The sequence below is a fragment of the Protopterus annectens genome, chromosome 1.part0 (assembly GCF_019279795.1).
Source record: "Protopterus annectens isolate FY-2018-M chromosome 1.part0, PAN1.0, whole genome shotgun sequence".
NCBI classification, from domain to species: Eukaryota; Metazoa; Chordata; order Ceratodontiformes; family Protopteridae; genus Protopterus; species Protopterus annectens.
In genome coordinates, this window is record NC_056725.1 from 881,822,150 (window position 1) to 881,840,724 (window position 18,575).

The following is an 18,575-nucleotide window of genomic DNA, read 5'->3' on the forward strand; positions in this document are numbered from 1 at the left end:
GAGTATTCTTCCTTCTCTGAGGTAAAAAGGTCTCAGATTTAGTACATATAAATCAGACAAATCATGGTACACAGGTGGTTAAAAATCCCCCTGGGGAAAAACACTTCAGTATTATAACAGGAAGTTTCCCATTTTGTTCTCTTCTTGTTAGAATCTAATTTTATACTTCCCAATAACATCTGCTGTAGTATAAGGTCCCACAGTTCTGGCAAGAAGGATTTTTTTCTGTGTTCTTGTGTTTTCTTGGGCTGTGGCTGAAACGTACTATGAAAGCCCTGGTACAGCCATAACCTACAACAAATCGCAAACGCACTAAATGTATTCCATAAATGCAATTTTCAGTGAACTGTTCATTGCCAAGCAAGTCCTCTACATTTGCACTGTTCTTTGGGAATCGCAGATGGACAACCCTGCTGTGAATCTCCCTATCCATTTCTAATAATGGGTTACTGACTAGCAAATTACAGCTGTTCATCGGAAGAAGTAGAGATGGATTTCCACATGGACTTAACAATTTGATTTATGCACGTAGGGGCAGGGGAAAGCAGTTAAAGGCTCTGTTATTCCTAGTAAAGCACAGGAAGCTCTGTCCCACCCTACCACCTTCAAAATGCAAAAGCACTAAAAAAAAGCCCAATGCCTCAGTGCAAAATCACTTCCTCCCAACTGTAAGCACATCTATTCAGTCAAAAAATGTTCTTCTGTGCTTAAGTTTCAGTCAAGTGTTTTGTGCATGTGCATTTAAAAGAAAATCAAACTCATCCATAATAAGTTAGGAAATTATTTCCCTTTGTATATCCATGGAGGAAAAATGGAATATTTCAGATTTCAATACAAAATAAGTGCCTTCATTATATATTTCCGATTTCAATACAAAATAAGTGCCTTCATTATACAAGATACATTATGTAATGGATCTTTGAAAATATATAGACCACAACATAAAATAATAATAAAAAAAAAAAATTTTAAAGGCCTAAGTAGTGAGGCATTTATTTGGCTGAAGGCACTTTCAAGTCACATGATGAGAGTACAACATTCCCCACTGAAAGCTTTGGATGAAAAGTTCTTCATTTTCTGTGCAAATGATAACCATCTAATGCCCAGCTCTGGACTTCACCTTTACCAAATAGTAAGAAAAACACAGCGCCAAATACATCGATTGCAGCAGCAATGTAGAATACAGTTTGCCATTCTCCAATGGTATTCTGCAGAGAAAGAGAAAGCAAACACAAAATCAAATATTGTGACCAACATTTCTGTGAAACATATCAGGAACTGTTAAACTGTGCTTCAGCAACCTTCACTACGACGTGGCAGAATTGCTGTTCAACACTACAAAGGAAATAACAATAGAAAAGAATCTTATAATGCAGCAGATTTCATAAGTAAGATCAGCACAACTTTGCCATGTCTTCTTCCAGCAGTACAAGCTGAATTAAACAGAATCAGTTTACACTTACAAGACAGCAAATTTTGAGCTCACTAGGGCAAATGCAAACAAGTCAGTGAAAATACTACACCTCTGTCCTGCTTTCACAGTAATTCATACTGCAGAACCATGAACTGTGTTCTACCCTTTGAATTTCTTCAGTCACTCCATCAGCATTGCTTAAAGAAAAAGAGAAAACCAGTACAACGGCAGCCCTCCCATTTGTCCCTGGCCAGCTGACTGATGCTTAAAACATTTAATTTGAAAGATCACTGGCATCCTGTCATGATAGCTAGACTTGGAGAAGAATAATAATATTGGTGCCATGTTGTCCTCATTTACTCAGAGTTCCAGCATTCTTGAAGAGATGGCATACATATACAGTTTGGGGTTTACGGAAGTGTTGCTGTTTTGACTAATAGTGGATCCCAATTAGTCCTATATCTGAAAACAAAAGATATAGCCGAGCCAACCCATGTTGTTACAACACTTTCTATGGCCTAAAAATATCCTGAGCAGATCATTTTCTTTCATGTCAATATTTGCACTGTACAGGTTTTAATCGACAATACCAAGTGAAGAACAGAAAAAGAAAATGCATTTTAAGCTGAGGAATGCAAAAAACAGACAAGCTGTAGATTGCAAAACAAAGTACTGGTAGTACACATTCTGCATTAATTTCACATACAGTTAAATGCTTTATGCATTATGAATGGGAATGCAACTGCTGTGAGCCTGCTGCTGCTAACTGCACTACATTCAGTAATGGACTTCTTTATGTAAGGTTTGGATACTTGGACTTATTTTATTTTTGGTTTTATCCAAAATGTTTTTTTCTTACAATTTTAAAAGCTCTTGGTTAGGCTCAGTTATTAAGAAATCATCTTCCATTCACTAATTGAAAAGGTATTAAATCTAGCTAATTACTGTAAGGAAATGAGAAGGAGATCTTATTTGGGGCATTTAGCTGCAAGTGCTGTGAGACTACTGCCTGTGCCTGAATTCAATGGATTTTTCCAACCCACCGAGTTCCCGTTGTGCTTTTAACTTGGTGACTTTTCTGCTGTCTGCCCTACTGTAATTCTGACTTTGGAAGCTCTTACCAGTCTCATTCATCTACTCATTCTACTGAGCACTGAAGAATCAGACTGGGAAGAACCTCCTGTTAGACTCTTACAGGCTGAGTTATCCTCCATTTCATATCATCCCACTCATTTAATGTACACTGCAATACTCAGAGTAGTTAATCCCTTTTTTCCATCTTACTTTCAAATTCTGTCACATCTTGAACTAGACTACCAATCACTGGAGAGTCTAGGAATTGCTTCTCAGGAGTCAGCTTAGAGTTAGTGCATCTGCTTTGCTCCTGGTGGCAGAAGGCAAAGTCAAAAGTAACTTTATTGTCATTTAGATCTACACAAGAGTAGATTAAGTGAAATTCATTCAACAAGCTCATCATGGGACTGACAAAAAAGAAATCATATACATAGAAAGACAATTTAAAACATAATACTACGTAGGTCCTTGAAGGCTGTCAGGGCATTCTGAACAGCTAGCATCTCTTTTAGATTGATATGTAGATGCATTTGGTTTGCGGACCATGTGCCTTGAATACATCTTCCTGCCATGTGGGCCCCCCAGGCATAATCTGATGCATCCGTTGTTAATGTCTGCCTGGCTGGGGGTAAAGTGAATGGCTGTCCCTTGTTCTGATGACAAGCCTTCGCCCACCATCGAAACTCCTGTTGCAGGCAGGGAATGATGGTAATTATTGCTTCCAGGCTGTGGCAATGTTGAGTCCAAACACTTTTTAGGTACCATTGAAGTTTCCTCATATGCAGTCTCGCATATGGAATTAGCAGAATGCAGGATGCCATGAAGCCCAAAGCCTGCAGAATTTTTCTTGCAGATAACTGGGCCTTTGTTGCCAACAGGTTGAAATAGGTAGTCAGTTGCCTTTGTTTGTCTGGCATGAGAAAAGCCATCTGGGCAGTTGTATTTAAGCTTGCACCCAGGAATATTATCTCTTGAGAGGGTACTAGTTTTGATTTCTTTTGTCTGTGTACCCTAGGCCTGTTAGAAATCTCTTTACAAACGCCAGATGCTGTAGTAGAATGTCCTTGTTCTCTGCTTGAATGAGGCAGTCGTCCAAGTAAGGATATATTTGTATTCCTCTGTCTGCAGAATGCAATTACTGATGCCAGGCACTTTGTGAAGACCCTGGGCACAGTAGATAAGCCAAAGGGCAGTGCAGAGAATTGGTAGTGCGTTGAGCCAGCTTTGAATCTGAGGTATCTTCTGCATGTTTGTCTGATTGGGACATGCAGGTATGCCTCTTTTAGGTCTAAAGTCACAAGCCAAGCCTTCTTGCCCAGCATGGGTAGAAGTTGCTGTAGATTCAACATTTTGAATTTTGGTATATCCAGAAATGCGTTTAGAATAGATAGGTCCAATATTGCTCTCCAGGTCTTGTCCTTTCTTGTACCAAGAACAGTCTTGAATAAAATCCTTGTCCCTGCTCTTGCTCTGGTACTTGCTGAATGGCCCTCATGTCCATGAGGGATGAGACTTGCTTTTGTGCCTCTGCCCATTGATGTTTTGGCAGGTCTGGCCAACCGTTTGTCCTTGGCAGGGTATGGAAGTAAAACTTGTAGCCTTGTGACACTATGCCTAGGACCCATTTGTCCTGGGTTATGTGCCAATTTTGAGAAAAAAAGTGATAGTTTTCCCCCTAAAGGTGCTGCCAGAAGATAAGTGCTTGGTGCAGGAAGGGGGAAGTCATTGTGACTGTTTCCTGTATGGGTGTGATTTGTCTTCTCCACTTTTGGAGGTAGAAGCACCCCATTGTTTAGACCTGTATGAACCTTGGGGCTGGGATCTGCCCCTGGGCATCTGTATCTGCCCCTTTGTGGTTTGTCTGACACTGGAAATGACCAATTCTTTGTAGGCCAGTGTCTGCTAAATCTTGGAGGCTGAACTTGTAAGAAATCCTTAACCGTTTGCATAGATTTAGCTTTGTCCTCCATTTTCTTTAACACCTCTTCTGCTTTAACACCAAAAAAGGTATCATGCTGTAATGGGGCATCTAATAATTTTGCTTTGACATGATCATGCAGATTTTGTTCCTTTAACCAAGCATGCCTCCTGATGACAGAACCCATAACAGCGGCACTGCAGGAGGCCTCCAAAGAATCAAAACCACATTGCAAAGTATGCTTTCCAATTTGTTCAGCTGCATGCAATAGATCCTGCATTTCTTTGTTTTCTGCACATTCAGAATTTATCAACATTTTATGTTTAAGCAATGACGTAATATATTGCTGATATTTGAGCATATGAAACTGACAATTTAAAGCCCTTATAGCCAAGGTAGCAGAAGTGTAAATCTTTTTTCCCTATCTGTCCAATGCCATAGAATCCCTGTCAGAAGGGGTAGGGTTTTTTGCAGCGGAAGCCTTGACCCCTTTGGGACCCTGAGAGATAGTTTCTGGGTCAGCAGCAGGGTTTTTGAAAAGGATTTTATGAGAGTCAGGAACCCTGTAGTACCTGTCCGGCTTAACAGGAGCTGGAGGTAAGGAGTCAGGGGTCAGACTGGACTCTGAAAATACATCATCAACAATGTCTAACACAGGTGGAATAGCTAGGGGCCTGTGTTGTGGTAGTGAAAGGAAGTCTCCGAGCCTTTTCTTAGATTCTGAAAAATCTTGGCTCTCCCAGTGGAAATGCTCCCTCATGGTATGCAAGGTTTCCCCAAAAGAGTAATTCTCAGGAGGAGAAGCTGAAGGGATAGATTCTTCAGCATCAGAATCCTCATAGGGAGGAAGAGAGTATTCCTGATCAGAAGAGGAATCAGATGAAATGGAAACCTGATCTGAAGATTCATATTCTGTCTCTTGCCTAGGCCTTTTATCAGGTGGGGGATGGGAACCCCTTATCAAAGTAATTAAGTCTTTGGTCATTTTGAGCATCTATTTTTTGGGCATGGAGGCCTGTCCATGAGGCTGTTGTACTTGTTTCTTTGTCTTTAAAGGTGCTTTAGTCTTTGCCTTTGAAGCTGAAGTCATTTTAATGTATAATTGAGTAGGTCTGAAAACACCCTCAGAAGCTGATGCCTGCTCAGCGGCTCCGGACCCATCTGAGGGAATAGTCTCCGAAGGTCCAATACCTTGAGCTTACAGCGGCCTAGTCGACTCCACGTGGGAGTCGGTAGCGGCCTGCGGGACTAAAGTAGCGGGTGTCAGGGGCTGCAAAGGCGCCTCACTGAGAACCGGCGACTGGCTTAGAAGAAGCCTCATCATCGATTTTGGACCTCGGATGCCTGTCCCTTTCTTTTTCTTTGCGTTTCTTGTGAATTGCGGTAGTCGGATGGCTATCCGACGACATTGTATAATTAAATCTTCTGACAAAATAGTGTAGTGCAAAATCATACCGACGCTTAATAGTGCGTTGGTTAAATCTAGCACAAAACCGACAACTAGCTACGTTGTGGTCAGGGCCTAGGCAAGGAATACAGTAAGAATGAAAGTCCTTATGAGGTATTTGCTTCCCACAAGAAATACAATTATTAACTTTTTATGACATCGGTCTGGAGCAAGAAAAAAGTTTCCCCAATGGGGTACTTAGCTTTTAATGAAGACTTCGGATCTGAAATTCAAACACGAAAATCTCAGGAGTCTGCTGACCGGCACTTGCGAACTGCTTATGCTTCGGGCACCACGTGGTAAGAAAGACTGAAGAAAATGGCGTCAGCTGCATCATTTATACCCCTGGCGCACTGACTACAGGGAAGAGGCGACAGCAACCGACACTGGACCTAGACTTTGGAATTCAGGCCAGCTGAGGGTAGCCTGCCAGCAGGATAACCCAAGTGTAATGACTGCAACAGTGAAACACGAAGAACATCATAACACTACCACCATGTTATAAATAAACTCTACACTTAAGTATACAGATACATATATTCCTAGAAACGCAACACTTGTTAAGATACTAAAAATACACATCTAGCAACGAAGTTCAAGTTGCATATGAACCATGTACCACATTATGGGTGAACAAGCACACAGCAGTAGCAGATGAAGAAAAAAAACTATTGTACCTGGGTTAGTAGTATAAATTATAATGGTTGGCTGGGCTTAATAAATTATGAAATAATATCACACAGTGGGAAGTCTCAACTTCCTGACCTGTCAGTGATCAGACCCTTATGTTGGAATTAAGAAGTGTGATCACCTTCAGATAAAACCTGTCTTTGAATCTAGCTGTCTTGCAAATACTGTGGTATATTTTACCTGATGACAGAGTCATAAACAGACTGTTTGCATTTGCAGGATGAGTTGCATCATTTAATATTTTGGTGGCTCTTTTTAGGCTCCTCAGTGTATAAAGATCCTGGATTGTGGGCAGACTAATGCCAGTTATCCTCTCGCCAACTCGCACCAGTCTCTGCAGTCATTTATCTGCAACTGAACACTTCCCATACCATACTGAAAAACTGAATGTTAGGATGCTTTCAACCGCTGCTCTGTAGAAGGTAGACTCTGTAGAAACCTTGACGATTGGATGGGAGATAGGAAATTCACCTCGGGGATCATGTCAGTCACCCTGCTAGACAAGGGTCCAGGGAAGTAAATACTGTGGGAAGAAATATCCATGGAATTGTTATGGCTAGGCTTGTAGGGGCCCTATGGCCGATAGCATAGTACTAATCTATGAAGGTGGAAAGTGCTAATAATGGTAGGTTTGCCTTTTTGAGTCTTCTCAAAAAGTGGAGATGTTGGTGTGCTTTTTTCACTATGTGGCAGGTGTTGCTGGACCAAGAGAGATCAGAGACGAACTCTGAGGAATTTGGTACTGCATACCCTTTTCCATTGTCTCATCAATGATCAGGAGTGGTGCATGGGGTGTTTGCCTCTTCCTGTGGTCTACAAAGATCTATTTTACTTGCCTTCAGGTCAAGGTTGTTTCTTGCACACCAGGCAATCAGTGTATTAATCTTTTTTCTGTATGCACTCTTGTCCTCTCTCCTGATGAGAACCACGATTGTGGTGTTGTCAACAAACTTGATGATATGATTTGCACTGAAGTTTGCTGTGCTGTCATGGGTTAGGATGATAAACAACAGGGGGCTGAGAAAGTAACCCTGAGGAACACCTGTGTTGAGTGTTAGGCTCCCAGAGGTATTCTTGCCCACACAAACGTTCTGTGGCCTGTTAATCAAAAAGTCCAGGATCCAATTGCAGAGGTGTTTGCTGATGCCCAGATGTACTAAGTCAATGAACAGCATTCTCACATAGCTGTCCTTGCTCTCCAGATGCTCTAGAGCAAGATGCAATGCAACTGTTATTGCATCAGCCGTGGATCTGTTTTCTATGTCGGCAAACTGCAGTGGAACAAAAGTTGATGGCAGTTCTGCAGACAGGTGTTTCTTGACAAGCCTTTAAATACATTTCATAACTATGGATTAGTGCAACAGGCCTGAAGTTGTTCAAGCTGGAGGGTGAAGCTTTTCTGGGTAGAGGGATGATACTTTTTACTTTTAACATGAAGGGACCTTTGCTAGGCCAAGTGAGGTGTTAAATATATCTGTGACTACTTTATACAGTTGGTCTGCAAAGCTCTAACACATTACCAAAGATATTATCTGGACCAACTGCCTTTCTGGGATTGACTTTCTGTAGCACCCTTTTTACTTCCATTGGGCTAAGGCTGAGTACTGCATTATACTGCTCTGTGTGTAACCTTTGCACAGTTGTGGTGTTCCTCTCCTCAAATCTTCCAAAAAAGATATTCAGCCTGCCTAGGAAGTCAGTGTTATCGTCGCATTGTCCAGCTCTTGTTTTGTAGTCCGTAACTTATTGTATACACTGCTACAACCATCTAGTATCCCTCATGTCCTCGAAGTGGTTTAGTAACTTCCTCCCATATTCCCTTTTTAGCCTATTTTATGCCTTTCTTCAGGTTTGCCCTTGCCACACTTAATGCTTCCCTGTCATCTGCCAAGAAGCAGAGGAACATTATTTCCTATCTTTTATAGAGATCACCAAACACTGAAAATCCTGAAAATTGCTTCTTAGGAATCATTTTGGAATTAAAACTACACCTTTGGTCCTGGTGAGAGGAGGAGCAGAGGGATAGTGATTCGTGCGGGTTTCTGATAGGGAAGTGTGTATGGGACTTCATTGAGTGGTCTGGTTGCAGTTTTAGAAAGAACCACTTCATGGCCTTTGTACAGCTTGGCTTTCTGTTGCATACAGCTGCTGAAGGTTCTATTCAGTCTATCTGCCAAGAGAAGACTACAGAAAGTTTTCTGAACCCAGCAACATCTGGGTTAATATTACTTCTTAGGAAGCAGCTTGGGATTAGTGCTACTCTTTTGCTTCTGGTGAGAGAAGGATCAAAGGATCACTGTTGTGTTGAGACCAGCAGACTCTCCACTATCAGATGGATAGAACCTTGAGACTTCAAGCCTCATGGGCACTACTTTCCTTTCATCCCACATTAGTATGTATGGGATTCATGGATTAGCACTATTCAGCCACCTCTGTTGCCAGTTTGGTTAAAATAAGCATCCTGAGACAATGTAGCAATTGTCTTATATTTACTGACAACCACCTACTACATAACTAATGTGAATTACAGATGTAGTTCAAAAATGTTACTGGAGGCAAAACTCTCACATGAAGCCAAGCAAAATAACATGCTGGTTGTCAGTAGCATATCACCCAACACTAAACCAAACATACATACCTATATAAGCTGAGCCTCTTAAAAGTAACCTACCTAAACTACAATGGCCTTCTAAATGTAACCTAAGAAACAAGTACCCTCAGCAATCTCACAAACACAACATAGGCAGCACTGACCATGACCATAAATCTAAGAGTCAAACCAATTCAAGTCAAACGCCTATAATGTAAACCTCCAATATCCTAGTCATAAGTGTCTCCATAGCAAGACATACCAATGCACCACTCACCAGAAAATGGAAGGAAAGTGTTACGGTCATTTACCTATCAAGTGCTAGGATTTGCCATATCATGCATGCACTCAAGTCCTTGCACCACAAGTACACACATGACACAGTCATAGTGCACATGGATATAAATGACTTGAGAGATACCTCCATGGACTATATGAACACAGGCATGATGGAGCTCTCGGAAATGTGTCTGATGCAGGCATGGAACTAGCCCTAAGCAGCTTTCTACCATCATCAGGAATATTGTGACAATCGAAACAAAAGATTACAAAAACACTGACTCTGATATTCGGGCCGACTGAGGGCTACCACAGCAGGGATAACCCACAGGTGATGACTGCAACACTGAAACACGAAGAACATCTACCCATCACTCCATTCTATTTTACAATCCTTTTAGGGCAGATGCACCACCACTAGGTCTGAATAAAGTTAATCGTATTAAGCCCATTTTAAAACAAACAGTTTTATGTACAGAGTATAACAAAAATTTTAATGCTTAATTGTTTAATTGTTAAATTTGTTTAATTATTTGATAGGGTGGCACTGTGTGAGTGTATGTGTATATATATATATATATATATATATATATATATATATATATATATATATATATATACACATTGAATACATTTTTGTGTGTTATGTATTTGAAAGTTTATCTTAAAAGCTTGTACATTAAATTATTTCTGACGGTTGAACCTTGAGCTTTTTGTTTTTTACCTTTCCAAACATTTGTCAGAAATTGAGCAACCACAACACTTTCAAACTAAAAATATCAAGGGCCTAAATCACAAAAAATATGCAGACAATCTCAAAGCCTTATTCCTCTTTTTGGTATAATGCAGGCTACAAAGAGATGACCTCTGCCCTGTGTACAAAGCTTGAACAGACCCTATCCTATCAAACTTACTACACATTTACATGTTTAATGGTAGCATGAACACCAGCTCAAGGAATCTCAATCTCTTTTGCAACATAAACAGACATTTTTGGAGAGTAAGTATCTATCACAAATAATACCTCCTTTATGTAACCGTTTTCTACTTGACATAATTCAAAGTTCTTCTCTTACTCTGTTCAATGGTAATTCAGACAAATGGATGGGAAACTGCAAATTCACCACTAGTTTAACACTCATGTCCTTCATAGACAGTTAGAACAAGTAAATGTCCCAAGATATTCTTACTCTTCCTGCCACTGGGCTATTCATACATAACATATAAGGACTAAAATCCACCATGGGAATGCAAGGCTAGGTTTCTTAATATCCTCAGACATCAATAGCCTAGTAAGTACATATGAACCTAAGTGAAAAGGCAATGTTTCACAATCGGATGTGCTATGTTGTTTCTTCCGGGATCTACTTTCTTACTCGCCTCATTTTCCATCTCATTATATACACGTTATTTCAGTATTTAAAACACAAAAGTATACAACAGAACTTCATTCCCTGTCCATTACTAAAAAGGCAGAAACCAGAGACAGCTTGATGTCATCAAAATGGTCGTTCAGTTCTTAATCCTTTTATACAGACAGACACCATTCACTTTATCCCTTACCACCACCACCAATCTAGGAACATATGTGCTACTGTTTACTGCTATCTGCTGCTGCCACCTTACTATATTCTTCAGATTCCTGTGGACATTATGAGCTACAGAACTTCATGGTGGACACTGCAGTTCTTCAAATGGCCACGGTAGGCTAAGAAATATGATGAAGAAATGAAGAACATAGAACATCAATGAATTTTTAATGACAACAGCTAATATGTATAAACATTTTAGACAATTATGCCTGTCTTGTGCAGGGTGGATACTGTGACAAGCTCTCTACCCTGTGTCAGTAATCAAGGAGCCTCAATCCTTACCAGTGAGAGATGGTCACTAAGAACAAAAATGAATTTACACAGTATTTTCAAATGCAGCTCATTGCATCAAGCACAGTTTCCCCCAGCAGTACACAGGGAACACGTGCCTGACCTGGACTCTCTGTCTCTCAGATCCCAAACAAGACTCACTTTGGAGCAATGTGTCCCAGTTCCATGTAGCTGGCTGACACACCAACACCTGGATATCCGATTATACTGAGCAAAATCAATACCAACATAATTGGTAGCGTGTAACCAAAGCAGCCAGGCTTTTTGGAGTGGCCAAGGTGTCACTAAAATAAGCACTAGTACTCTCAAGATATTAAAAGTATTCTCTAAAAGAGCAGACACAATGAAAGGTATAAATAAAATAGAAAACAACAGAATACTAAATATCCAAGTACAATAGACAATAGAGTTTCAAATCACAGGAGAAATAAAAGCAACACAGTTGGACAGATTCACACAGATTCAGAAAAACAATACTTAACTAATCTCACTGTATTTGCTGAATATCTAAAGAATAACTGTTCCCTAATTAACTTAATTAATACAGCAAGGTAAGACAGGATGCTGAGATACTTACTTCCACAAGGCAAGGTGATGAGCTTCAAATGTATAACAGACTGGACTAACTCAACTGACGGAGATTACTGACAGAGACCTTTTTATATCAGGTTCCAAAGAAAACATAAAACAAACTGCTGTGAGAGTTCCATCCTCTCAGTGCTGGCTATAGAATAACACCACATTTTGATCATCTGACTCTGGTACGATACACACTCAGAGCTTTGCTAAAATCTGTTGCAGTATCTGAAAGCTGTAGAACAATTTTAAAAACTTCTCTCTTCCCTTTCAGAATTATTTGTTTAAACAAACATTTAATCAGTTAAAATAACACTGTTGATACACTTTTAAAAACAAGCATCTGTACAAGTCAATGTGATAGTCAAATGACACAGAATTATTTACAAAACTCTCACTAACTATGCTGGCATACGTTACACATGCACTGCTCCTGCTCCCTGGCACAGATAGGAATGCCTCACATCATCACATATACCACAAACCACAACTGTACACATTTCACAATACTTACTGACTGCTGTCTAATGTCTACATATGCTGCTTTATACCTGAAATAGTTCAAGTACAAATGAGAATGACTCCAGTAGTCTCTAATTCACAAATGCTGTTACTGCAGAGTACAGCTATCAGAAAAGCTTGAAATTTGTGGTATTCTACCTGTGGACTAACCCCCTAGAAAATGAACTGGAAGCCCAAGACCACCAAGGTAAACTATTATATTGCACAGCATTAAGACGCCTGAACAACACAGTATGGGCAAAGTCATGTCACTGCTGTAAAATATGCATTTTGGCACATGCTACAACAGACCATACCTTGCTATAAGTATAGCTCACAAAAACTCATTGGCAGACCCTAAGTATATAATAACCACCCACACACACACATGCATGCACACTAACTTGACAACAGCACCTTTTAAAAAGGAGGCCCTCCCACTCCATCCCAATCATGTCCTTTCATTTTATGCAAATCTGACCTGTGCTGCAGTCCTAGACACAAGCAGCAGAGTATATGAACTGGCCCCCCTCAAGACTCCTGTGCAGAAACAACAGATAAGTATGCCGTCATACACCAGTGTGGGCAGTGTGTCTACCAGCCATAGTGATAATACCACACATAGCAAAATTTCAGCTATATAAACCAGGCATGCAAGACGGTACCCTCCATGGCAACAGCGGTACACCGCTGCTTTCTATAAATGTAGTGTGCTGGCAGAGGGTTTCATCCAGTAACTCAGTATAGGGCACCAGAGGCAGTCAAAGCTAGCAAAGTTCAAATGTGATTATGCAAGTATATTTAACTTATGCAACTTATTTTAACATTTCAGGGGCCATGATACACTTTCATACTTCTATTTTGTGCGAGACCAAAAAACTAAGGTCAGTTCAACAGTAGTCATATTGGTTATGTCTGTACTCCAAGCACTGTACACATCCACTGTAACTGCAGGTATTAGTGCCATATGTGTGTGTGTGTGTGTGTGTGTGTGTGTGTGTGTGTGTGTGTGTGTGTGTGAGAGCTGACACTGTGTGATTCCTTTCTGTGAACTGCACTAATGTCCAGACCATGTACCATCTACAGGTTGCACAATGACAGTATACCACTGAATGCAGCAATTATGAATGCTTCAGCTTGTGCAGACCAAAGGAGCAGTATAACTACAGACCAAACACAAAACACACAGAATGAAGGCCTTTGACAATAAAACAGATGAGCTGGAAAATTAATGCACATGCCTAGTGTGACTTTGACGGATATGACAGAAAGGAAGGAAGGACTCAGTACTTGAAGGACAGCCTCAGTCATACCTCCCATAGGCATATACAGAACCCTACTGCTTTAGTCATTGCATCAGCACAGTCATAACAAAGGCCACAGGGAAGTCAACTGTAGAAGCTTAGTAATAACTAATGTTTGCCCAAAGAATTAGGAAGGGCTAAAAGGTTTTCTAGTGTCTAATGTATATGGAAACACCACCAGGCTGGTATAGGGAAAAAAAGATATTGCCTACCCTGTCCAATGCCTCAAAACTCTTTATCAAGGAAAAAAGGTGCTGTGGTCTCTGATATCTATGCTGATCTGCAGAGATCACACATGCAATGGTTAGACAGAATTTTACCCCACTTCTGTGGTTTTACAGATTGACACCCATCCTTTTGGGAGCAAAGGAAACAGTATCCAGATGAACTCTACTAGTGGGCTACGCCAAGTTATACCTTCTCCTTCCAAAGATACCTATTTAGGAAGTGTGGTGCACAGCCAGATCCACATAGGACTTCATCAACCTGAGGGTTTCACCAAAGGACAGGTCACTAAGAAGGGAGTAGAAGGGACAGAAGCCCTTAAAATACCCTTATCTTTTTCAGAAATAAAGAACTCTTGGGTCTTGACTGTCCTACCTAGGAAACAAAAGGGTGAAGTAGGTAAACTGCTGAACCTTAGTCTGGGCTACATCAGCTTATGTTCACCAGATGTATGCAAGGTTAAATAGGTGATGGGTCAGTATAAGAGTTTAGGCAACAGCACAGCAGCATTCAGACCCCCCCCCAAAAGGCGGCATGGAGACTGGCAGGGTCTGTGTTGGGCACGGTACTGGGAACACACACACACACACACACACCAAAGGTGGCATGGGGACTGGCAAGGCCTGTGTTGGGCTTGGTACTGGGAACACACACACACACACACACACACACACACACACACACACACACACACACAGGTACCACCTGATCTGTGCAGAGACCTTCTACAGTTATCTCTTTGAATTTCATCTTCTTATATATCCAGCGTGGCAAAGTTCAGAATTTTCTCAAGCACTCATACTGAGGTTGTCACCTCAGTCTAATGCATCAGGACGATGAGAAAATGTCCAGCGCCTACACTCCCATTTTACCCAACATGCACTGAGTGAACATAACCTGGTGAACACAACAAAAATTACACATCTGCCCAACTTGAAAGAAAATCCATTTGCAGCTCTCCAGAAATAATTGTGTTGAATTACGCTGGATATTAGTGGAAAGGGTGGAAATACATAAAGGAACATTTCTGTTCATGGGGATGAGAAAGCATCTGTTTTTAAGGCTTATTTGCAAGAAGTCCTGGAGCATAATTTGTTCAGTTGTCTGTTTTGAAAGGCAGTGCTTCCCACAACTGTCTCAGCTCCTAGAAGACCCCCATTCAATTTCCATTCATGAGGTCTGTCCTGGTCAACTTGTCAGTCACTACTTTTTTTCTGACAAAATGTAAGACACTTTGAGGGTTAAAGACTGCTGAAGTGCTAACTCCTTAGCAAGCATAGCCAGCCTGCAGAGGGTACAACATTATGCCCCCTTGTTTGTTGATGTACTACATTACTGTGGGGTTGTCAGTAATCAGCTGGAGAGGTCCTGGGGATCATAGACGATGAAGAGATTTTTAAGGCATGGATAACAGCCAATAACTCTTTTCTAGTGATGAACTTTGTTTTGTCTGAAGAATCTCACAGGCCTTGCATCTTTATCCCCCAAGGAAACTGCTCCCCAAGCAAAATCTGAGCCATCAAAAGGTACAGACGGGACTTGGGGGTAGAGCTGCATTTGCTTGCATCTTAGTCTCCACCAGTGCAGTTCCTTTTTTTCACAAAGTCCAAGACCAGATTCTAAAAATCCAGAAGATGCAAATGTTGGGCCTATTTTTTTAGATGCACTTAATCTTTCTCATTTGTAACTTGGTGAGAGGATTCATGAGAATCATACATGCCATGAATTCCGGAGTCATGACAAACTCTCTAGCAGAAGTTTGAAACTGAGTTGAAAAGCTTGGGATGGTTTCCAGGTATAAATATACTTCATCCTATGTGAAAAAAGCCTTTGATGCAGAGTGTCTATGACTTTCTAGAAAAACAACGCTGTGTGATAGGTCAAGGAGTATTTCTTAAGGTTTACCAGGAATTCCACATCGGTCAAGAGATGAAACCCATGTTAGGATCTCTTGACATCTGAAAGATATGTAGGAGTGCCATCCAGTCTGCAATAACCTATGACTGGAGCTAGACACTTTGTAAACACCCTATGAGAAATAGATAACCCAAAGGGTAATGCAGAGAACTGATAATGTGGCCCAGACACAGAAAAGTTGAAAGCCTTTCGCTATGGGAATGTGACTGTATGCACCTTTTAGTCCAATGTTACTAGAAAACTTCTTTTCTAGTGATGAACTTTGGTTTATCTGAAGAATCTCACAGGTAACAGAATTTGGAGGTTCAACAGCCTGAATTTTGGAAATTCCACATACAGATTTAGGAAGGAGAGATCTAGAAAAGGTCTCTAGGAAGACTATTTTGTACCAGAAACATTCTTTAATAGAACCCTTTGCCCTTTTGATGGCATTGGTTCCGTGTCTCCTAGGGTGAGTAAATGCTGAAGAAAACCAGAGGAAAAAATTCTGTTTGGTTCAGAAGGTGGGAAGGAATTCCACTGAAAGGAGGTGTTCATACTGCTTGCCAACTGTATCCCTCTTGAACCACCATTAACACCCTAACTCTGTCACAATCCATTACCAAAGGGTAACGTGCAGCCAATTGCTGGGAAGGGTTTAGAGAGAAATTGTGGTGACATGGGAGTGAGTAAGAATGCTGGCATAGACATTCTGATATGTACACTGTCATTTTTTTTGGAAAGGATCCTGGTTTCTTACTGTTCCCCTCCTGCATTCTCCATGTTTCCCTGTTTGGCCAGAGAAGGTAGGGATTGTTTGTTCTGCTTCTTTGATGTGAAAGAGTATTTGGGAGAGCTGAAATGGAGTGGGGGTGCAATCATGCACTCTCCTTAAGGCATGTTTAGATAACTCGGAAATTTTGGAAACAGTATAATCTTCAGGGGGAAGAGTGGAAGCTAGGTCTCTCAAATTGTCTATAAAGTACCAACTTCCATATATTGATCCGTTAGTTAAGAATTCTATACACCAAAGATGAGGAAGAAAAATGTGTTTAAAAAATCTGCCCCAAACCTTCCCTTACTTGTCCACTGGGGGATGGTTGCATAACAGTAAGAGCCTGCTCACTTGCTGGTGTAGCTGTTGATATTGCTGCAGGGTCTGACCAAGGGTAAGAAAACAAGTGCTTGTCAGTATCAGAAACTCTGTAAAGTCTATTTGCTTTATTGGGGACTGAAAGTTGTGAATCAGGGTAGTTACAGGCAGTATGATATACATTCTCCAAGGCTTTCACTAGAGGTGGAATAGGTGTAGAATGAGGTATATCTACTTGTAACATATAATATCTCCTCAGTTCATGGTGAAATTCATTTGTTCCAAAAAAAAATCTTATGTACCTTGGCAATCTGAGAAAATGAGAGAATATTCCTACCTTACATCTCCTTACTCTCCCTTCTTCACTCACTTGCTTACTTCTATCAATTTATTTCCCTTGGCTTTGTCTCAAGTCTATACTTAGCGATCAAACAGAATGTTCATCAAATGGCCATTCATCACACATAGACCATCAAACTATCCCTTAAACGAAAGGCCTAATGATAGTAAAAAATGACACTGCATGATCATAGCTGGCCAACATAAAGGGACTGGAAAGTAGCAGGTAGTTACTGGTAACGGAGAGTAAGGTAACCCCCACACCCCCAACTAATTATACATACCAACTGTGAGAACACACTACAATGGGGAAAGGGCAGGTTTCCATACCCTCCATTACCGGTAACTACCCAATACATTCTGATCCCTTCATGTTGGCCAGTTATGAGTGTGTGATGAAATTATATATGATCATTTGGCCTTTCAATGATAGTTTGATGGTTTATGTGCAATGAAAGACTGATCTCTAAACAGACTCCTTTCATATGGATAGACTCAAAAAACACCAACTATTCTCTGTCTCATATCGCCTACTTAGAGATGATCTCTGCTCGTCTTACAAAGCCATGTCTGACCCAGCTCTTTTAGAAATGCTACATCTAAAGAAATTCCAATCCCTCCACACTACACGCTCTAGAGACCTCAACCTCTTTACCACAATCAACAGAACAAACTGGAGGGACAGGTTCATAACCCAGAGACTGCCCATGCTATAGAATAGGCTTCCCATACATGTCTCACTGGCCATCTTCAAGAGAAATCTTGATGAGCGGATGAGAAACAGAAAATTCACCCCAGGGATCACTCCAGTGGCTCTAGAGGCTCTGGGAACTAAGGTTGGGTGGCACGTTGCCAGGGTAATCCTATGTGCTAAGCTTGTAAAAGGCTCCAGGATCTTTAGCGTAGTACACACCTATGAACCTATAAATATACCATAAACCTGCTTTTCTCTCACTGCAGATTGCAATTCCGGTAAGTATTATAAAACCTTACCTTTAATTTCTTTACAAACTGGCTAAAACGTTCTCTATTAAATCATTGTCATAAAACTTGTATCTATTCTTAACCAATGTTTTCATATTACGTCTAATTTGGTATACAATTACTTAAACTGTATTTGTTTTTTGTATTACTTTTAAAGACTTGTAAAATTATTATTCTTAAATTGTTTTGTAATACTTCTCCCTGTGCCTCCACTGAAAATTGACTCTTACCCAGTCAGACTTTCCTAGTAATCAAATATCAACAAATAAAAAGAAAATTCCTCCATAAGAGGTCATGAGGATCAGTTTTTCTTAGTATCAGAGAGTTGGGTTTGCGAATCTGCATGACCGGCAGCCCTGTTT

The 18,575-nt window shown here is 40.6% G+C and overlaps 1 protein-coding gene across 2 annotated transcripts in view; it reads right to left on the bottom strand.

Annotated features, from left to right (window-relative positions):
- Window positions 1–966: 966 nt before the first annotated feature.
- LOC122795602 (sialin-like) overlaps window positions 967–18,575 on the bottom strand; it is a 925,743-nt gene continuing 908,134 nt past the window's right edge. For both annotated transcript variants that reach the window (XM_044063877.1, XM_044063869.1), the window contains one exon: window positions 967–1,208. In XM_044063877.1, the coding sequence (XP_043919812.1) occupies window positions 1,071–1,208 (138 nt within the window). In that variant the 3' untranslated portion in view covers window positions 967–1,070. The remainder of the gene's footprint in view (window positions 1,209–18,575) is intronic.